Source organism: Notamacropus eugenii, chromosome 4, assembly GCF_028372415.1.
Source record: "Notamacropus eugenii isolate mMacEug1 chromosome 4, mMacEug1.pri_v2, whole genome shotgun sequence".
In the NCBI taxonomy this organism is placed as follows: domain Eukaryota; kingdom Metazoa; phylum Chordata; class Mammalia; order Diprotodontia; family Macropodidae; genus Notamacropus; species Notamacropus eugenii.
In genome coordinates this window covers 51604918-51626955 of record NC_092875.1, presented here as the reverse complement: position 1 = coordinate 51626955, position 22038 = coordinate 51604918, and the positions used below count along the sequence as shown (strand labels likewise).

General features: G+C 44.0%; 2 protein-coding genes across 7 annotated transcripts in view; both read right to left on the bottom strand.

Annotated features, from left to right (window-relative positions):
- EVI5L (ecotropic viral integration site 5 like) overlaps positions 1-1259 on the bottom strand; it is a 67773-nt gene extending 66514 nt beyond the window's left edge. For all 5 annotated transcript variants that reach the window (XM_072600904.1, XM_072600900.1, XM_072600901.1 and 2 more), the window contains exon 1: positions 1173-1259. The gene's annotated coding sequence lies outside the window, so the exon portion shown is untranslated. The remainder of the gene's footprint in view (positions 1-1172) is intronic.
- A 10297-nt stretch (positions 1260-11556) lies between these two features.
- Positions 11557-20928, bottom strand: CLEC4G (C-type lectin domain family 4 member G). 2 transcript variants are annotated; one of them, XM_072600898.1, is made up of 9 exons: positions 20819-20928; positions 20305-20412; positions 19950-20003; positions 19786-19848; positions 19541-19645; positions 19100-19189; positions 18451-18599; positions 17949-18064; positions 11557-11889 (listed from the first exon to the last, which is right to left on the bottom strand). In XM_072600898.1, the coding sequence occupies exons 1-9, from the start codon at positions 20868-20870 to the stop codon at positions 11877-11879; spliced, it is 750 nt and encodes a 249-aa protein (XP_072456999.1). In that variant the 5' UTR covers positions 20871-20928; the 3' UTR covers positions 11557-11876. The 2 variants fall into 2 exon arrangements, with proteins under 2 accessions (XP_072456999.1, XP_072456998.1); XM_072600897.1 differs by lacking the exon at positions 11557-11889 and adding an exon at positions 16158-16367 and having other exon boundaries at positions 20819-20925.
- Positions 20929-22038: the final 1110 nt, after the last annotated feature.

Here is a 22038-nt window from a genome sequence, read left to right as displayed (position 1 = left end):
GGAATGGCTCTCTTCACCTCCAAAGGTACCAGTGTGGCCTTAGGTACTACAGATCAGGTCATACTTCTTTCCCTGTACCTTGCTTGTACTAGGATCAGCCTAGGAAGTCACTGCAAATTTCACCATAGCATAGGACTTCAAGGCTGACTTCTATGGAAGGTCTGAATACCTAATAATCCTGGGGTAAGGATCAGAGGAATTCCAATGACCAGAAAGAAATGGGGGTGAGGACAAGGAAAGGGTTTTGAGTAACATCCGGCACTGGAAAGGACCTTAGAGATCTTGATATTATATGATTTACAGCTGGAAGGAATGTTAGAGGGCATCAAGTCCAATCTCTTCCTTTTACAGATGAGAAAAAGGAGATGCAGAGAGGTTAAATTACTTGCCCAAGGACACACAGGTGGTATAGGATGCAGAGCCTGCATCGGAACCAGCATTCTGCTTCCTCCTGGAACCCGAGGTGGGAGAAGTCAGGGGAGAAAGGAAAGCCCCCCCACCCCATGGCCTTTGTAAAGGCCAAGGGGAGGAAGACATGGATGGGGTGGTGGCTGCTCCCAGATGCCCCAGACGGTAACGGGTGCAGTATCAGCCCTTGGATGTCTACCCCAGCCCCCTTCTCCCCCCAGGGCCCAGAAGCCAAGTCAGCTTGGAGGTCAGGACTCCTGGGTCCTGTGCCCCCAAACCCCACTTTTGGGAATAAGAAGGGGGGAGGGATTTTAGGCAACTTCCCAGGGCCTCCCCCTTCCCCATTTTGTAGGAGGGAAAGCAGGAATTTGGAGGGAGGGGGGCGAAAAGATCCCTGGGGTCTAGGCACCAGAAGACCTGGGTTCGAATCCCATCTCTGCCCCTGGCTCGCTGTGTGACCTTGGACACCTCTTCCTGGACCTCAGTTTCCCCCACCTGTCAGACGAACCCCACGGTCTCCGAGGCCCTGGATGGGAGGGGGCCTGATGGAAGGCTGGGCGGACGAGGGAGAGAAAGAGGGAGGGGTCCTGGCCCCTCCACCGGCCGGCCGGGGCCAGGGGCTGGGCCAGGGGCGAGGGTCCGGCCCGGCAGGTGCACCGTCGGCGCCGCGCCGGGGCCCGGGGTGGGGATGCTGGCTCCGCGGAGGCTCCTAGAGCAGACGGCCGCCTGCCGGCTCCCGGGAGCAGGGACCGCCCGGGCCCTACCTGCGCCGCCGCTGCCGCCGCCATGGTCTCCGCCGCCGCCGCCGCCGCCGCCGCCTTCTGTTCTCCGGCTCCGGCTCCGGCTTGGGCCGCCGCCCCCTTCCTCCCTCCCACCCGCCCCCCGACTCGTCCCGGCCCCCTCAGCCGCCCCCCGGGACCGCAGCCGCCGCCGGCACCGCCGCTGCCATTCCACCTCACTGACAGGAGCCTCCGTCCCGCCCTCCGCCCGCTGGAAGGCCCAATCCGGGAGCCCGAAACTCGCCTACCGGCGAGAGTGACCGGGAGAATAGCCAACCAGGAGCGACTCCGTGTTTACGTAAAGGTCACCGCCCCTTCAAAAAGGAGCGAATGGCAAGAAGGGAGTGGGTGAAGGATAGGAGCTTTTGCCTGTGAAGATTTGGAGAGAGAATGAGCGACATCTGGACTAGCCAATAGCGAGGAAAGAACAAAGGAGAGGGGCGTGTCCCCAGGGAGGGGCGGAGGCGCTGCGGAGGAGGCTCCGCCTGCGAGCTGTCTTGTAGTCCTGTGACTTGGCCCCCTGAAATAGACATCCATCTCCACCCACCTCCAGCCCCACCAAGGAGTCTGATAGGTGTAACCAGTACAGACAGACAGCTGAAGTAGCCAATAGAGAGTCAGGGAGGCGGGGCTCTGTGACCAACCCAGCTGCCTGGGGCTCACCAGCCAAGCCTTTGGCTGCGGAATCCCAGGTCCTGGATTCGAATCGCAGTCCTCCTAGCTGCTAGAGGACTGTGTGATCTCGGGCAAACCCCTTAATTTTCATCTGCAGAATGAGGAGGCTGGATGGCACGAACTGTTCCATCTGCAGCCCTGGGACTCTGTGGACTCTGATACGTAGTAGGTACTTTGTTCATTCGTCTCCGTGACCCCCGTTTTCGGGGATTTTCTTGGCAAAGATCCCGGAGTGGCTCGCCCTTTCCTTCCCCAGCTCATTTTACAGATGAGGAAACTGAGGCAAACAGGGTTAAGTAACTTGACCAGTCTGAAGCTGGATTTGAACTCATGAAGATGAGTCTTCCTGCTTCCAAGCCCAGCCCTCTATCCACAGCATCATCTTCTTTGTATAGAATTATTGGCCTTGAGAACAAGCACTAGTCTTTTGCCTTTTTTTTTTGTATCCTCAGGGCAAAGCGTAGTGCCTGGTATATCATAGGTGCTTAATAAATGCTTGTTGCTTACTTGACTGACTGACAGAAAGCTTCCTGGAACCCAGGGAATAAAACTCTACATACAGAAACCGCCTTCCCCTTGTTTACCCCACCACAGTTCCATGATCTGCAACTGCTGTTCAAAACATTTTGTCCAAAGTCACGAGCCAAAGTCAGGAAGATGACTTGTTTTTGCCACATCTGCAAAGTGAGGAAGGATGTGTCCCCTTGGATAAAGAGATTTCCTCCCCGGAAATGTCTTCTGCCAGAACAACCCAGTAGTTCCAGGGAAAGGAAGCAAAATGCCTGGGTTCTAGGATCTAGGACCACCTCCACACCACACACACACACCCCCCCCCCCCCACCGCCCCAAAAAGCACCAGTATACTGTATAAGATAGAACAAAAGATTTAGTTAGAGCAGGACTTGGGTTCTAATCCTGTCCAGGTCCTTCCCTCTGTCTCAAGTCGCTTTTATAGACTTCAGCTTTATACTGTCTGTAAAATAAGGATGTTGGACTAGGTCTGAGCTCCTTAGCCCTCTTGGGGTCCCTGATACCCCTTGGCAGATTGGTCAAGCTCACAGACCCCTTCTCTGCAAAATCTCTTTCAATACATAAAGTTAAAACCATAGGGTGACAAAAGAAAGCAATGGTATTGAAATGTAATTCCAAAAATGTTTTTTTAAGTTTATGGATTCTAGGTTAAGGACCCCCAGGTCTCTAAAAGTTCCTTATGACTTTGAATTCTGTGATATTTTTATTTTTATAATTTTTATTCAAGCCTTCTTATTCATTTGCTTCTTTTTATCCCCAACATTCATTTTTTATAAGATTTTGAGTTCCAAATTTTTCTCCCTCCCTCTTTTCCATCTCCCCTCCCCAAGACAGCAAGCAATCTGATATAGGTTATACATGTGCAATCATGTAAGACATATTTCCACATTAGTCATGTTATGAAAGAAGAAACAGAACAAAACGGAAAAAACCCTCTGTAATATTTTTATCAGATCGCTGCCCGCAATGATGTCTCCCTCCTCGGAAAACACTAGATATTTTTTCTAATTTTTAATTTTCATTCATTTATTCAACAAATATTAAGCACCTACCCTGAGCAGAGCCCTGCACTGGGTGCTGAGCAAGACACAAGGTTTATAGAAGCCTTGGTTCTCATTGGACTGCTTGATCCAAGAGCAATGATGATGATAAGACATGAAAACTGATCACTCCAATTATAGGACAGCATTAGAGCCACGGGTGAAAGTTGCAAAGAAGCAAATTTAAGTAAGGAAAAACTTTGAATCCTAAAAGAATCTGCCTTGACCATTTATCTCTTTTCATTCCCCTGCACCCCCCCCCTCCCCCGCTGCGTCCAAGGAAATAATTTACTAGCAGAGAAAGCCTAGCAGAGCAAATTCTGAGATTCTGGCACAGAAAGTGACTGCCTTTCCCTTCCCCCATCATCGGGGACCTTGATGAACTTTTCAGTGATGGAGCAGGACAAGCATGAGTGAATCAAGGAGACAATATCTGCATCCTGACACCCTGTTTTTCCTCCCTATTTTCTCTAGTCGTCTCTGCTGGGGAATGAGCTGGCAGGGATGGTCCGAATGGTGAGCTTAACCAGTCTGCCAGAGAAGCTGAGGGGCCAACAAAGCCAGAGTCAGAACCCATATCCTTCAGAACTGACTGAGCCCTGGCAGCTACTCTACCAACAAACTGGTGAGCTAGGGGGTATTTCTTTGTTTTTCCCTTTAATGTGTATATGTGTGTGTGTGTGTGTGTGTGTGTGTGTGTGTGTATGTGCACGCATTCATCCTTCACTGCAGAAGAAGACCATGCCATCAGAGAAGTAATGACATGACTTGCACTTGACTTTCTTTTGAGTGAGGGAGAGCTGTGCAGGTCACCAGCTTCACTTCTCCTCCAGAGCCATCTGAATCCAGTGACCAGATATTCATCATGACTGGAGATGACCCAGGATGAGGCAACTGGGGTTAAGTGACTTGCCCAAGGTCATACAGCTAATGAATGTCAAGTGTCTGAGGTGAGATTTGAACTCAGGTTCTCCTGACTCCTATACTGGTACTCTATCCATTGCACCACCTAGCTGACCCTCCCTTTAATGTAGGAGATGACAGGATGAACACCCTTCTGCCTATTTCTTTTATTCTTCCCCCCTTTTTAAGAGCTGTGGGTGGGAAGACCTGGAGATAGAATGACCATGCCATGGAAAATGGTTTATGCATGGTTAATGTAGCAAAGAATTGATCCAGCCATTCTGTGCTTACCTTTTATGCCAATCATACCACTAGTAGACATATACTCCAAAGAGATCAGTATAAGATGGAAAGGATCTGTGTTTACAAAAATATTTATCCAAGTTGTTGTTGTTGTAGCAAAGAATTGGAGAACAACGGGAGTGCTCATCAATTAATTAAACAAATTTTGGGATATGAATGTAATGGAATATTATGGTACCATAAGAAATCATGAAAAGAATGGGAACAGAGAGCAACATGGGAAGATTTATATAAACTGATGCAGAGTGAAGGGAGAATTAGAAGGAATTTAATTCTAATTAATTAAAAAAGTGATTACAACATAATTAGTGTTTTAGACTATGAACACTAAGGAAATGAACTTAGGAGAGTAATATACACAGGGGTATGCTGGAGCTAGTCTTGGTTGGTTTGTTTGTTTGGTTTTGCTTTACCAGTTTTCAAGGTGTAAACGTTTATATTCAAAATTTAACAACACATTTTTTTCTAGAGTAGTCACAGTGAGGAAGAGTGTGGTGAAACTGGCATTGACAATGTAGTCAACAAGTTTGCATGCTTCCCAAAAGGAGTGAATGACAGGCTTATGGCAATATGATTGCCATTAGTAAGAAAGGGTCATGCCACTATCTAGACCCTCATCATCAATGTGCTGAATGATGACAAGCTTGTAATTCTGGGTGACTTTAATACCAGAATAGGCACAGACTATTAGATATAGCAGGGAGTCCTTGGGAGGAAGGAATAGAGTTGGAAACAGCAACAGTCGCTTACTACTGAAGACTTGTGCATCTCATGACCTCATCACCAAAACTGTCTTCTGTTTACCTAAACACAATAAAACTTTGTGGCTGTGTCCTCACAGCAAACATTGGCATTTAATAGACATTGTAAGAAAGGAGACAGAGAGGATGTGAGAGTAATGGTGGTGATGTGTGGCACACAGTGCTGGACTGATTACAGACTTATCCTCTCCAAGCTAAACATTCACATTCAACAAAAGCAGCAGCCCTTCAACAAGACAACTACCAGAAGTCTCAATGTTGATGAAGTAGAGCACTTCTTTGTGCATGAACAGTTCATTGCTACCTTAGAGGGAAAACTGAGTCAACGCACAGTTGGCAACAGTGGAGTCGGAAAAAAGTGGGCAGCTTTTAGAGATTTGGTGTAGGGTACTACAGTACTTTACTCATCTGGGCCAGAACACTCACAAACATCAAGACTGATTTGATAAAAATGATGGGGAAATTCAGAAGCTGCTAAACAAAATGAGAACTCCTCAGGGTTTACCAGAAGGCTAGTTTTTCCATCTCTAAGAAGACAGCACTGGGATAGCTACATGGCACAGGAGATAGAGCACTGGCCTTAAAGTCTGGAGGACCTGAGTTCAAATCTGGCCTCACTAGCTGTGTAACCCTGGGCAAGTCACTTACCTGTGATTACCTCATCCCCCTCAAAAGGCAGCATTTAACTCCATCAAAAGTCAAATGCAATTGAAGTTTAGAGAGATGTGCAATTCTCAGCTCACTAAAAAGGCAAATGAAATTCAGTTTTACACTGATAGTAACAATCCAACATGTTTTTATATTGCCCTGAAGACTATGGACCAAAGGCCTATGGTGCATCTTAACTACTGATGTGGTGATAAAGATATGATCCTGAAGAGATGAGCTGAATGCTGCCATAATATTCTTAACATCGCCAATCAATGCTGAAGTTCATTGCTTATACAAAAGCTGACTGAAATCTTCCTAGTTATATGGTAAGAGGAGGTTATCCCCTCCCCAGAGATGCCTCCACTGTCCATCTCAATAAATGAAAAGGAAATAGGTTGTCCTCTGACAATCATGGGGGGGAGGGGGTCTCTCTCTTAGTCATTGCTGGCAAAATTTCTTGCCAGAGTCCTCCTTAATAGGCTGATCCTCCACCTGGAAGATGGTCATCTATCCAAGAGCCAGCATGGCTTCAGAAAGGGCCAAGGAATAGTCAATATGGTGTTTGCTGCCTGACCATTCCAGGAGAAATTCCAATAGCAGAACAGAGGTCAACACACAATATTTGTCAATCTGGCCAAGGTCTTTTATATTGCCAGTTGTGAGGGCCTATGGAAGATCATGGCAAAATTTAGTTGCCCAGAGAAGTTCATCAGTATTGTATGCCAGTTCCTTGACTGCATGCTTCCAGAGCTTCTGGATAATGAATGATGTTCTCAATTTCCCAGTCACCAATGGAGTGAAGCAGGGCTATGTGCTTGCTCAACAAGGACAAAAACAGAGTCAAAGTTAGTTACCATACTGATGGTAAAGTATTTAACTTGAAAAGGCAACAAGCCAAGACTAAAGTGGAGGAAAATTGGTGTGTGACATTTTGTTCATAGATGATTGTGCACTCAATGCAGCCTCTGAAGCCAAGTTGCAACAAAGCATGGATTGGTTCTCTGTTGCTTGTGCAAATTTTGACCTAACAATTTAGACCAAAAAACTGAGCTTCTCTACCATCCAGCACTAAACCATCCTTATGTGAAACCATTGGTTACAGCAAATGGAGAAATTTTGAATGCTTTGGATAAGTTCATTTACCCTGGAAGTATATTTTCTAGGGATGTACACCTAGATGATGAGGTTGACACATGCATTGCCATAGCTAGCTCAATGTTTGGGAGGTTCTGAAGGAAAGTGTGGGAGAGAAGAGGTATTAGGCTGCCTACCAAACTGAAAGTCTATAGAGCCATTGTGCTAACCTCATTATTGTATGCCTGTGAAATCTGGAAAGTATGCCAACACCATGCTAGGAAACTGAATTACTTCTATTTGAATTGTTTTAGGAAGAGTCTGAAGAACACCTGGCAGGATAAGGTAGACACAGAGGTCCTTTATTAAGCTGAACTGCCATGTATTCAAACTCTACTGCAGAGAGTGCAACTCCAATGGGCTGGCCACATTGTTTGAATGAGAAATGTACATTTATTTGCCTAAAAGATAATTTTACAGAGAACTCACACAAGGCAAGTACTCACACAGAGGTCAGAAGAAGAGATACAAAGACACTTTCAAGGTCTCTCTGAAGAACTTTGGAATCAATTGTGAGACATGGGAAATACTGGTAAAGGACCACCCAACAACAGGGCATGCCCACATCAAAGAAGGGGCTGTGCTCTATCAGTGAAGTAGAATTGCAGTAGCTCAAAAGAAATGTGAGATGCAGAAATTTAGAGACATCTCCACTCCAAATGTTCATGTGGACCATTTGTACCTTATTTGTGGTAAAGCATTCTGAACTTGTATTGGTCTAATCAGCCACAGTCATACACATTGTACCTTGACCTCAACATAGTTATATCACTTTGATCCCCTTTCAGCATGAAGGACAACAACCAACAGACCAGCTGAAGATTTCTTTTATCCTTTTGGTAATAGGGAGCCACTGATGATCTTTCATCAGGAGAGGGACATGACCATATCTGTGCTTCAGGAATATTATTCTGAAAACTATATGAAGGATGGCTTGAGCAGAGGAGAGACAAAAGGCAAAATAAAAGTCTGGAGACTATTAAGTTGAATATGACAGTGAGAGAGAGGAGGAAAATCAAAGCTAGATCTAAGGTGTTGAGAAATCAGTAAGAGGGACACATTTAACGGGAAAGATGTTGATTTTCTTTTGGGACATGTTGAATTTTAGATGTTGGTGAAACACACAGGTGCAGCTGTCTTGTAGCTGGTGGAAGATATAGGTCTGCAGCTCAAGAGGGAGAACGGGACTACAGTTATGGATTTGAATGTCATTAGTCTGGAGGTGATAGCTGAAGCCAGGGATTAAATGAAATTAATAGTCAAGTGAATAGGCATTTATTAAGTGCTAGCTTTGCAGAGGGAGAGAGAGGAAAAATGGGTTGAAGACTAAAGGGAAACTTTTCAGAAGCAGCAGGAGGGGGAGAAACCACCAAAGGAGACCTAGAAGTAGCAGACAGGTAGAAATAGAACCATGAGAGAGATGCATTATAGAAGTCAAGGTTTCAGGCAGATTTTCAAGATAAGGAAGTGGTCAACTATGTCAGATGTGGCAAAAATACCAAGAAGGATAAACACTGAGAAAAAGGTCTTTGGATTGAGCAATTAAGCCTTAATTATTAAGGTATCACTGATGACCTTGGAGAAAGCAGTTTCATGTGGTGGTAGCTGTAGAAACCAGAACGGAAAGGGTTGAGGAGTGAATGGGTAGTGGTCAAATGGTATCAATTCTTTTTAGCAAGGAAGGGGAGGAGCGCTATAGGACAACAGAGTAAAGAGATGACAAAGATAAGGGAAGGGTTTGGCTTTTTTTTTTTAAAGGATGGCACACCTGGAAATGTTTATAGGCAGCAGAGAAGAAGTCAATAAAAAGGGAGACACTGAAGATGAATGATTATCACAGAATCTCCTGGAAGAAATGAGAAGGGAGGGAATTCAAGGTTCAAGTGGAGGGGTTAGCTTACCTCATTCTCTGAGACCAAGGGAAAAGGAGGTGACAGACTGACTTCTCTCAGTACAATAGGAGGCAAAGTCTCCTGCTGAGAAGAAGGGATGGCTGATGGTGGAATACGACACTTGAAGAGAGTGGAGAAATTTGGAGACAGGTGAATAAAATCATTTCCATGCAGCGGTATGGGTCCAATTGAAGTCAGCAATATGATTTTGGAGTACTCTGTTATGTGTTTCACTTCCAACAGTGGTGGCTTGGGAAGTGGAGCAGAGAAGGTAGATGTGGAGGTGACTCAGGGTAAAGATTATAGAACAGGAGAAACAGAAAGATAAATGAGAAATGGGATTTGAGGGTGGGAGATAGTACCTTGTTGAAATTGCTAGCTAGAGATGTAGAAAGACATCGAAAGGGGAGAAGGGAAGCCAGAATAAGACTGAGGAACTGGGGAAACAGGGAGAGGCTGAGAGACCACAGGTTGTAACGAGAATAAAGATTCAGGAGGAATGAGACAATGAGAAAGGTGGACAGAAGGACAGGTGATTGGGATCAGAAATGGGATTTTCAAAGATCAGGAGCTTGGAAGTGGATCAGTTTTGCCTGAGAATTGGAGGTAGTTGGGAACAGCCAGTCTTGGTGGGGAGTGAGGTAGAGTGGTGACAGATGTGTAAGTTAAAGAGGCTGTTTACTGGGAAGGCCAGGTATTAGAAGGTTCATCATTGCCAACACTGAAATCACCAAGGATAAGGCCAGGTATTGTGATAGAAGGAGGGTTGTGAACCATCCTAAACATGCATGACTATTATCATCGTCATCACCATCAATTCTAAACTGAGGCAGCATGGTAAGACAGAAAGACCACTGAATTTAGAGACAAAGGACCTGGGTTCAAATCTCAGTTCTGTTCCTTAATACCTACCTACATAACCTTGGACAAGTCATTTGATCTTGGGGTTCTCTGTCATGCTCCTCATCTCCCTCTATGTTACTTCACTCATTGAAGTAATTAGTAATATCTATGTTGTTGATTCCCAAATCAACTTATCCTTGCCTAACCTCTTTGTTGACCTCAAATATTGCATCTCAAACTTCTTGAACTGAATGTCCAATAGTCTTCCTAAACTAAATATGTCCAAAACAGGACTTGTTATTTTTCCTCTAAAACCCTCCCCATCTCCTACCTTCCTTATTACTGTAGAGGGCGACACCATCTTCCCAGTCCCTCAGGCTCCACAAGCTAGGAGTCATCCTGGACTATCTCTCATCCCCCATAGCTAATCTGTTATCCAGCCTTATCAACTCCCCTTTGCTGCATCTCTCAGATACATCCCCTTCTCTCCTCTGACACAGCCCCCATTCTGGTGAAGATCCTCATCACCTTACATCTGAACTATTACAGTAGCCTGCTGATGGGTTCGCTTGCCTCAAGTTTCTCCCCACTCCAATCAATTCATCATCTATTTCTTCACCAAAGTGATTTTCCTAAAGCACAGGTCCACCACCATCAGCCCTCTCTTATTCAATAAACTCTAGTGACTCTATTCCAGGATCAAATACAAAATACTCTGTTTGACATTCAAAGCCCTTCCTAACCTAGCCCTTTATTATCTTTCCAGTCTTCTCTCACCTTACTCCTTAACACATACTCTTTGATCCAGTGACACTGTCCTCCAGGCTGTTCCATGAACAAGATCCTCCATCTCTCAGGTGCGTATTTTTTCTGGCTTTCCCTCATGCCTGGAATGCTATCCCTCCTCTCTGCTTTCTGGTTTCCTTGGCTACTTTTAATCCCAAAGAAAAACCCATCTTTTACAGTAAAGATGTCAAACAGTTGGCCAGAGGTTGCATTCTAGCTGTAACCTTCCAGTGACTGAACCAGATTAAAATATAATTGGGAAATATTTAAAAAAATAAAAATAGAATAGAATACAGATAATGTTAATATATCATTTTCCAAGTCAATATGGGCCCTTGGAAGGTGACCCTTTCTATCTGAATTTGATATTGCTGTTCTACAGGAAGCCTTCTGCAAGCCTTTACAAACCTCTCTTTATCCTATCTTTCCCTCTTCATTATTTCCTTTTTTCTTGTAGGTAGCTTGTACTTATTTCTTTGCTTCCTGACTTTACCATTAGGTTGTTAGAAACATACTCACTTTAAAAAGGACAACATCCGTTATGAAGTCAGGAAGGGTTTTATTAGTTTTTACATTCATTCCTGAATGAATGAAGGAGTAGTTCCTAATGGATTACTACACTTGCTTCAGACAAATGTAAGGTTTATATGCCCTGTTTTCAGTTTGAATTGCCAGCCTTCGTCCCTTTGGCCAGCACTCCAAGGTTCACTAAACCTCATGGGTCTACACTACTGCCACATTTCTCATTTTCTTTATAGAATGACATGATGTAAATTCCTTTAAAGGAATTCCCTTAATTGATTTCTGGTGTTGACCTGAAGGTTTAGTAAAAGAAGCAAACAGGCTAAGTGAGATCTTTATTGAATAGGAGGTAAATACAATAAGATAAGAGAGTTGACAAAGTGTCAGTTGAAATTACGATCCAGGATATCTGTGTTCTCTTTACCATTAACATGCCATAAACATAGTATATGTCCACAAAATATTAAGATGCAGAAAAAGTCCCATTATTCAAGATAGTGTTTCACATTATGGTTATCTTAAGTCAGCCCCATCTGGCCACATCGGACATCATCGGAAGCTTGGCATCGGAAGGTATTCTTTGAGTTTACTCAGGGAACAAAGAACAAAGAAGCTGTTAGGTCTAGGCTCTTCTTCTTGTTGATCTGTTCAGGCTCTGACCCTTATCAAGTGTTCAAAAATGATATTAAATGATTATCACTGGTATTACATACATTACATATTTTCTGTGGAAACATAAGTTTAATTCATCTCTTATATTGTTATCCTTAAGGGTAGGGACTATCTTTTGCTTCTTTTTGTATCAGCAGCTCTTAGTACAGTGCCTGACATATAGTAGGCACTAAATCAATATTTATTGACAGACTGCCTAATAGTTTCCCCTCTGTAAGATAAGGGGCTAGACTAAATGATTTCTTATGTTTCCTTTTAGCTCTGAATTGTATGATCATATCTACCACCATCATCACTTTTACTTCCATCAATATCACTGTTGTGGAATATCCAATAGCAAATCATATGGGATAAATCATATAGGAAATCATAGGATATCCAATAGCAAAGCATGTCATGATAATATCATAGAAAGGTAAATAACAAGGAAACCCAGTTGGACAATGAAACCATTCCCAACCCCACCCTTATCTATAAGCAGATGGGCACATCCCCTCAATGGATTATGATCTAATAACCCCTCAAGCCTAATAAGTCACCCCCACACACTGAAGGAAGGACATAATTACCTCAAACCCACAGCCTTGCAGTGAAAACTTAGGAGTTCAATACTGTCTACCTCAAAAGAGTCTCCAAAAGCCTCTAAGGACAGGCTGATGATTTGTTGAAACAATGCGCTTGGATCTGGGTAACTTTTTTAGTATTCTGCCAAAACTCCAAAATTTGGGAGAACAAGATAGTATGGTTCCATGTCCTATTTTTTTCTTTCTCCTCTAGCTCATATCTGAGACTGGGTTTTAATTCAGGTCCCCTTGACTCTAGGGTCAGCACTCTATCTATTGCACCACCTAGCTGCCCCACTCTTCAGTTTTACATTTTTCAATTTTGGCATTTAGTTGGGTATTTTTGATTTGTTGGATTTTTTTCCCCTAGTCTCTCTAGTTGCATAAATAATTTACTGATATGTTCTTTTTTTTGAAGAAAGAGTTTAAAGCATAGGTTCCCAAAGTAGGTAATGCTTCCCCTTGGGGAGCACTGGAATGATTGGGGTGGGGGTGTAGTAGTAGCCTTGGGTGCATTTGGGGGGCATTGAATAAAAACAAGGGGACAGTGGAAGCATAAGGAAAGAAAAGAAGAAAAGAAAATTTTGAAAAACCATTCACACGTTTCATCTGTTGTGTAAGAGTTAAAGTCATAGTGATTATATTATTTTCCAAATAAACACACAAAATGCAAGTTATAATCAATCAGTGGTCAAGTCCTTCAACAAGTCTTAACAAGCAAGTGTTGGCAGGCATGTGCGTCATGCATTGTCGGGAAGTCCAGTGTGCATCAGCAAGAATATGTGGGTGTAATGACTTGCTTACAGTACAATACTATACAGTTACATGATACAATATTGTGTCATCAAAATTTCAATGTAGAAAAAAACCCCAAATTTACAATAAATTATTAAATTTAAGATGTGTCACTTTAAAAAATTATATAATTTTTAAATGATGCAAATTTCAAAAAAAGTAAGAGGGTTAGAGAGAGTGTTATGTTGTCTTATTGTTGTCATTTTCTTTGATGAAATTATCAGTTTTCATGATTTAGTCTCCATTTAAGTTTGAATCCTTTCTTCAAAGGCTCTTAATGATTACAGCTTTTATTACATTGTGATCAGTAAGGGGTATCTTTAATATTACTACTTTTCTGCATTTTTTATGGGATCTTCATGTCCTGGTACACAGCCAATTTTTGGAAAGATGCCATATACACTTGAGAAACATATATACTCCTTTCACATTCAATAACTATCAATCTAACAATAATGAGTGCTATAAATATTACAATAAACTTTTCTAAAATTCTATTCAGGTCATTAACTTCATTTTTGTGTATCTTTTTGTTCAACTTGTCTAGGTCCGAATGGGGGTACATTAAGATCCCCTACTATTATATAATTTTTCTGTTCATTTCTCCCTATTATTCCATTAACTTTTCCTTTAAGTACTAAGATATTTTGCCATTAGGTTCATATATACATATATTTATCATTCTACCGTCTACAGTGCCTTTAAGCATATTGTAGTTTTCCTTTTTAATCTTTTAATCGTACACACGTATACATATGTAGTATTGCCTTGTATGAAATTACAGTTACTACTCCTGGTGGAGTTTTTTTTTAAGTTCAGCTAACACAATAAATTCTGCTTTAGTTTCTTATTTTAATGCTATATAAATCTTTATCTTTCAAGTGTGTTTCTTAACAACATCTAGTTGAGTTCTGCTTTCTGATCCATTCTGGACAGGACACTGGACTTGGAGTCAGACCTGGGTTCAAATTCTGTCTCAGACACTTGCTGTTTGATGCTAGGAAAGTTCTCACCCTCTATTTTGATTCAGTTTCCTCATCTATAAGATAGCTGGATTTGGTGGTTTCTATGGTCATTTCCAGCTCTAGATGAGTGATCCTATGATTAGTTGCTCTCATTCACATTTATAGCTTTGATGGTTAATTTTTGATATTTCTCACCATCCTATCCTCTTTTACTTTTCCTCTTTCTGCCCATTCTTTCCCCTCTTTACAAAGAAGGTGGCAGTCATGAAAGAGACTCTAGTGATATATAATCAGTATGGTCTATTTTTGCGTCACTGCCTCTCCTCTCTTCCCTATCCCAGACCCCAATTCCTGGGTCTTATTCTTTTTTTCTGTCCTTCACAAGTGACTCTCTAAAGTTGAAGTTTGCTTTGTTTATGACTTTTCCCTCCCAGACACAACACCCAAACTTATAATTCTCTTCTTACAATCCCATCCTCTTCCTATCCCTGCCAGTTTCCCTCTTGAATTTGACATTTTTCTTTTTTCTTTCTTTTTTAAAAGTAATTTATTTAGCAAATGATCAGTTTATAAAAAGAGATAATTTAGACATCTGCAATGGTAACTTCAATTGCTATGATTCAATACTGATAGAAGCAATCTGTTTAACATCTCAGGAGGACTGTACAAATCAAATGTTTGTGAATTCTCTTTTGGAACTATCCCAAGTCTTTTACCCTTTTTCTAATTGTGATCCAAAGTGTCTTAGTGAGCATATATATGCATGGGTTCCTCCACTTTCAAATCTTTTTCTTTGGCTCCTCTAACTAGCACATACTTTCTGAAATGATTTAAGATTGTGGCTTATGAGGGTGATTCTAATGTGGCAAATGGCCACTTTAGGTGCAATAGGTGTCTTGCTGGTGTCTGGAGTTGTAGGGATAAACTAACATGATATTTGCCAAGCACTTAGCAAACCTCAAAGTGCTACATAAATACTAGCTCTCATTAGCTTCTTGGGCCACCATATTGCATTGTTGATTCATATTGACCTTGCTGTTCACTAAAAATCCCAGATTTTCTTCAGATGAAGGGCTGTCTATCCATTCCTATTCCCTCTTCTACCGCATAAGGCACCTAGATGGTACAACGGATAGAGCCCTGAGCCTGGAGTCAGGAGAATCTGAGTTGAAATCTGGCTTCACACGCAAGTTGTGTGACCTTGCTTAAGTCACTGAACCTGAGTCACTGAACTGCTGCCTGCATCGATTTCCTCAACTGTAAAATAGGCATTATCACAGCACCTACGTCCCAGGGTTGTTGTGAAGACCAAATGAAATAATATCTGTAAAGTGCCTGCACAGTGCCTGGCATAGAGTAGGCACTTTATAAGTGATGATGATAATCATCATCATCATCAAACTAATTTTTTGAACCTGAGATTATTCCTCATTGTTAAATTTTGTCTTATTAGATATGGCCATCATTTGTGTGTGTGTATGTGTGTGTGTGCGTGTGTGTGTGTGTGTGTGTGTGAGAGAGAGAGAGAGAGAGAGAGAGAGAGAGAAGGAGAGAGAGAGAGAGAAGGAGAGAGAGGGAGAGAGAGAAAGAGAGAAAGGGAGAGAAAGGGAGAGGGAGAAAGAAAGAGAGAGGGAGAGAAGGAGAGAGAGGGAGAGAGACAGAGACAGAGAGAGAGGGAGAGAGAGAGAGGGAGAGAAAGAGAGGGGGAGAGAGAGAGAGAGAGAGAGAGAGAGAGAGAGAGGGAGAGGAAGAGAGGGAGAGAGAGAGGGAGGGAGACAGAGACAGAGAGAGAGAGAGAGAGAGAGAGAGAGAGAGAGAGAGAGAGAGAGAAATGGCATCTACCCTCCAGGGCAATTTGAGGTGGAAAACAACCACTCTTCTTAGGGAGTCCCTAGTTTGAAGAGAAGACAAGGATCCTTAGACAATCCACTATGTCAGAGGGAAAGAGAAAATCTTTTATTGTCCCTTCTCTGTGCCCCACCACACTTGGGCAGTAAATTTCATCTCAACACTGCTGCCTCTTCTCACAGATCCAGTTGTCACTGAGGCTTTTACAATTTGCATCATTCCATCGACCCGAGTAAAGCATCATGACACAGTTCTCATTCCTTCTTGAATCATTGGGCTCCCCTTCATTCCAGTAGCTGTATGGGTGGAAGCAGGATGTCCCATAACCATGATAAGAGAAGAAACCATGTTCCAGATTCACACCAAGCCAATAGCCAGTGGTGTCCTGGGGTTCTAGTAAATAACATAGAACACCTGCTAGAGCTTTCAGACTCGGGGACCTTACACACTTTGGGAAGGAATGATAGAATAGAAAGGGACAAGCCAAAAGGTCATCTGCCCTTCTTGTCCCCAGTTCCCAAGGGATGTCTGGAATATCCCACTAAGAATCACATAGTCTCTGTCTCTCTGTTCCTCTGTCTGTCTGTCTCTGTCTCTGTCTGTCTGTCTCTCTCTCTGTGTCTCTCTGTCTCTGTCTCTCTGTCTCTCTCTCTCTCTGTCTGTCTCTGTCTGTGTCTCTCTGTCTCTTCCTCTTTTTTTCTCTTTGGGAAGGGAACTCAAAGCTCTGACATAATGTCCCACCTGAGCAGTCATCGTCTCTCAATATCCTTAAAAAGTGTCATCTAGCCTTTGCTTAAAAACCTGCAGGACTGGGGGTCTCACTACAGATAGGCCTCAATTCATGAAAATAAAGAATCCCCCCAAATGGGCACATGTTCCAATTCCCATAACATATTTCCATTTGGCTGGAACCAATAACCACATTTTACATGCTTGTAACTGCGTGAATGCTAATACAATCCAACACTTCACCAATTCATTATTCACACTAATTGGGAGCTAGCTGTATCTCAGCCCTTCTACTTTGGGAGATCCTCATTAGGAAGTTTTCTCTTAAACTAAAACCTGCCCCCTTTCTGCTTTAATCCTAGTTCTCTTCTTTGGGGCCAAGCAGGAAAAAAAAAGCACAGCCTCTCTTCCATAGGATAGCTCTTTGAATACTTGAAGCTTTCTCTCTTGCCCCAGTTTTTATGCTTTCTAGTTTCTTCACTGTCACAAAATCACTGAATCTCTAAGTTGGATGGGGCCTCGGAGACCAGCTCTCATTAGCAATTCACTGCTTCTCTTTCTCTACAAGCTCGCAAACTACCCCTTCAATAATGTATGCTAGAATCTTACTGGCAGTCAGTCAAGTCCATAATTTGCAGGCTCCACCTTCTTTCCTTAAAAAAAATCAAGATATTTGCTCCTCTCCAGTCCGAAGGAAATTCTCCCTGTCATCATTGTTTTTCAAAGGCCATAACGTTGCAGAATAAAACTTGGAAGAATCCTTAGCGATAATCTGAGCTGACCCCTTTCCCTTAACAATGAAGAAAGTCAAGTCTGAGAAAAGGAAGTGTTTTTCACATAAGGAGTGAGGGGCAGAGCCCTAATTCAAACTCGGGTCGTCTGACTCTAAACTCACATTTTTGTCCACTCAACAAGTTCCAGTCATTCTTTTCAGTGATCTGTGCTCTAAGGCACCTCAAACTCTTATACTCTGATTTATGTTTGAAAGGTCCTCCAACTTGTATTTTTCATATTTGTGTTTCTAAAGAAGAGCCTTTCAACCTTGGATATCCTTTGGCACATCTCATGGGGTTTCAGACTCAGATAGTCCCTATACCTGAGTGTATGCCTTGGGAGGTTTGCCCTGTGTCCCAGGGGAAGACATTTACCTGAAAGTGAGTTTGGTGCCATCAATCCACATGTACCCCTTAACCTTTCCTCTGGCACGAGTTGCTGTGAGTCCAATCCAGTAACCCAAACCTCTGGTATTCTGGGTCAGAAAGGTCTTAGCAAGTAATAAGAGTTGTCAGTGGAATCATGATCCCTATCCTTCACAGGATATATATCTCACTCATTCACACTGGTGACTACTATCTGGGGCAGGGGGCAATCCTTTCTCATCTCTTCAGATTGGGAACTGAAAGGGCAGATCATCTCTCTCCTCTCAAACTAAGGACATCCTGAGGGCAAGGGATATGATTTACCTCCCCCTACCCAGACCATAGCCTTCCCCAGGTGCCATGTCTCCCCCGGACTATAGCCTCCCCCAGGTGCCATGTCTCCCCTCAACTATAGCCTCCCCTAGGTGCCATGTCTCTCCCCGGACCATAGACTCCCCTGGGGTTCATGTTTACCCTCTCAGACTTTGGGGGAGTCTCCCCAGGCTCCTACCTGTTCCTCAAGGCTGTTTACAATAACCAGGTGTGCCTGGACCTTGGCACAGTTCTGCTGTGACTGGTCCCATTGGGCTTTTTCGGTGGAGAAGAAGTAACAAGAACCCTCAAAGGCCAGCCAGGAATCAGGGCACGGGGAGCAAGAGCCTGGGGATGGTACTTAGAGTTTGCTCCAGGCACAGGACAGACCATCTCTCTTTTGGCTTGAGAAAGGAGTCCCTCTTCCTGTGCTGTATTCTAGCATCCATTGCCCCAGGATAAAGACAGAAGGAAGCCAGATGCTGACTCTTGAGCTGCCATGGGCCCTTGGTCTTTTGCTCATTCCCCAGAACCCGACTGCTAAGCCAGGCTCTGTAAGTCTAGGGCCCCAGCAGGGCCCTGAGTATACTGAGAGATCAGTGCTCAGGATGGAGAGGTACCACCCGATGGGACAGCCCTGGGAGGAGGAGAGAGGTGGAGTGCAGGATGGAGACTGCAGCCCTGTCTTTGGACCCATGAGAAACAACTATCTGAGCAACTTATGGACAGCTAAACCTAAGCCCAGGTCACTTTGAGGCCCTCTGGCTCCCACTTTCCCTACTCCAGTTTCCCTCAGACTGAGCCACTCCAATCCACAGCCAAGTGTCTCTCTGACTGCATCAACTCACTGTTCCCACTTCTCACAGCAGCTACAGCCCGGAACATCTCACTGCGAATGTCTTGTCGGTCCTTCCCAGCCTCTGCCAGGGCCTGAGTCACTGGGAGAGCAGAGGGAAAAGAGTGGGAGTGTGTCCAGCAGAGTGAGTAGGGGCATATCTGGTGGCAGTCAAGATATTTGGAGAGCCCTATGGTGGGTTTCTGGGAGGACTGATTCTGAGAACAGTCATCGAGGTTGTTAGGAAGGGGTCAGGTTATTATGGGTTATTATGGGAATACTTGGCTGGATCAGGTTTGGACTGTCCAAGAGGGTTGGTATGGGGTCATAGAGCAGGATCAAAGTGGGAAAATACGGCAGACTGGATAGCCCAATGTCCAAAGAGCAGAACCAGCGCTGGGGATAAACTTGGCTTTGAGAGGAGACTGAGGCTTCTGTTTTTGTGAGAACTTACTTTGGGTGCTGAGCTCATTGTGTTCACTTTCTAGCTTGAGCAGTCGGGCATGGGATTTGCCCAGTTTACTCTCCCAGGTCCCCACGTCAGTCCGCAAGGCAGAGTCTGGCCATAGGGACAGGAGAGGGATTTGGGATGAGGCGAACCAGAGTTCTTTTCCCTCCATGTCCCCAGCTCTCTCTCTCAGCATATCTCCAATCAGTTCTTCTTAGCTCCCACCCTCAACCCTCTCTATTCCTTCTCACCATTTCTCCTGGCGGCAGCTACGTCCTCTCTTAGCTCCCCCACATCCTTTGTCCAGATAGAAGCTGGAAAGATCCCCCATAATTCTTTAGTCCCACAGATTCATAGAATTGTACTCCACCCAATAGTGGTTTTGGGGCCATCTGGCCCAGGTTGCCCCACCTACCATTGGTTTTCACTTCCTCTTTTAACTGATTCAGCTCCTGGGAGGTCTTTGAGCCTAGGGACACATATTTATACAAAGACACACAAAGACATGCATTCACACATGCACACTTGTACAGGATCCCCACTCGTTGTGGCTTTGAGGTCCATGGGGGCTGGGAATGGATCAGGGGAATGAAGACAGTTAATCGGGAGGTGTGAGCTGATGAGACCAAGGAGAAGGAAAGGGGATCTCTAGAACCCCATATTCATTAAGTTGCTATCTTCCCTCCTCTTCCCTTTCCTCACCTCTCCCCACACCCCAAATTCTGTGGAGGCCACCTAATATCTAGCTTCCCTCCCGCTGGTCCCCTCACCCTTGACCAGCACCACAATCAAGAGAATCCACAGCAGGAGAATCACAGCTAGCATCAAGGAGACAGATTTCGAGGGCAGATCTCTGGGAAACCATTTCCTCCACCTGCCTGAGGGAAACCAGGAAATAAGGACTCTGGATTACATCCTGACAGGAATATTAAGTCACAAGCTTAGCCCAATCAGAGAAGACCCAAGGCCACCTGGGTCACATATCTGGATTGATAGAGAGGGGACAGCAATGCCTTAGCCTTAGAGACAAGGGGATAGATAGGCTAGCAAGCAGGATAGGATTTGGTGGTGACCCTAATCTTTGTTCTCTTTCCTTTTGGGGTCCTGGGCCACTCTTATGGAGGTTCTGGAGCTGGGAAAATCCAAAGAAAATGAGAGGCTGAAACCCTGAGAGTACAAGTGACTCCTAACATCTTGCTTCCCAATCCTATGAAACCCTTGGAGAGAGTGGAAATCCTTGCCTGGTACCTGTGCCCTGTGAGCTCCCAGCTTGTTGGAACTTACCCAAAGAAGGACGGTCTTGGTCTTCCCATTTTTGATAGCTTGAGGAGTTCATGGTGAGGATGTAGGCTGGGCCACCCAAAGGGAAGAAATGAGCCTGTCCCGTGCAGTCCTCACATGCATCACATTTATTAGATCCTCCCTTCCTTCTAAGATTACCACCCAGATTCTGGGTGTCAAGTCAGCAAGTGGGGAAACTCTGGCCACTTGCTCTTCCTTTCTGCTCTTCCTTTCCCAGCCAGTCCCTACTGATAATGAGATAGTAAGGACTATATTTCCTGAGACAGAGGGCCCTTTGCCTCCCTCTGGGGACGAGAGACACACAATCTAGCTGCATCTATCTCTGAGGTCTCTTGGTCTCTATCGAGGCCCCCACTTTCCCTCATTTCTACAAGGTTGTAAGATCATGGACTTGGAACTGGAAACGACCTTAGAGGCCATCCTCTCTAAACTGTCCCACCCCCTCACTTTGTAGAAAAGGGAATGGAGAAACCAAGAAAGGTGCAGTTACTTGTCCAAAACCATGCAGTTAGTTTTGGGACCCAGGTCCTCTGACTTTCAATCCAGCTTTTGGGTATGTGTTGGTTTCCATTCAGCCACTGTGAGGTCCTCTCCTGCCTTTGCTGTGTTACTGAGCCCCCTTCTCCAGAGGAAGCAGGTCTGAAAATCCAGTTTTCTTGTCAAGCCTTGACACTCTCAGAACCACATTTTTCATATCCTCAACTTCCAGAAGTTTCCAACTTCCTCCTTCCCTTCTCTTACCAATGATCGGGTCAAGGATCATGGGCTTACAGCTGAAAGGAATCTTAGAGGTCCTCAGCTTTTTTTCTTTTCTTGTCTAAGTTGTTTTGGTATATATCATAAACTATGGATTATATGTTGAGTTGTGAGCAGGGTCTTCAGTCAAGGAATGCAATGATGAGTCAAGTATACAGTTGCACGAGCCCATGCATGAGCACATACATACACACACACACACACACACACAATACATTGGACTCTGTTTCAATTAATCAATCAATAAACATTCATAAAATGCCTACTATGTGCCAGGCACTATGCTAAGCACTAAGGACATAAAAGGAGGCAAAAGACAATCCTGTCTTCAAGGAGCTCACAACCTAAGCAGGGGAGACAAATATATACAAAGCAAACTATAAACAGGTTATATATAAAAGTCCCTTCTGGCTCTGCCATCAATTGAGAAGGCTGGTAAAAAGACT

Bases quoted from the DNA above. Each gene is read 5' to 3' on its own strand.
- CLEC4G (XM_072600897.1), bottom strand. From the start codon at position 20,870: ATGAACTCCTCAAGCTATCAAAAATGGGAAGACCAAGACCGTCCTTCT. The intron at 19,190-19,540 runs GTAAGTTCTCAC...CTGCTCTCCCAG, and splicing joins CAATGAGCTCAGCACCCAAA to TGACTCAGGCCCTGGCAGAG. The intron at 18,600-19,099 runs GTGAGTTGATGC...TACCATCCCCAG, and splicing joins TGCTGTGAGAAGTGGGAACA to GCTCTTGCTCCCCGTGCCCT.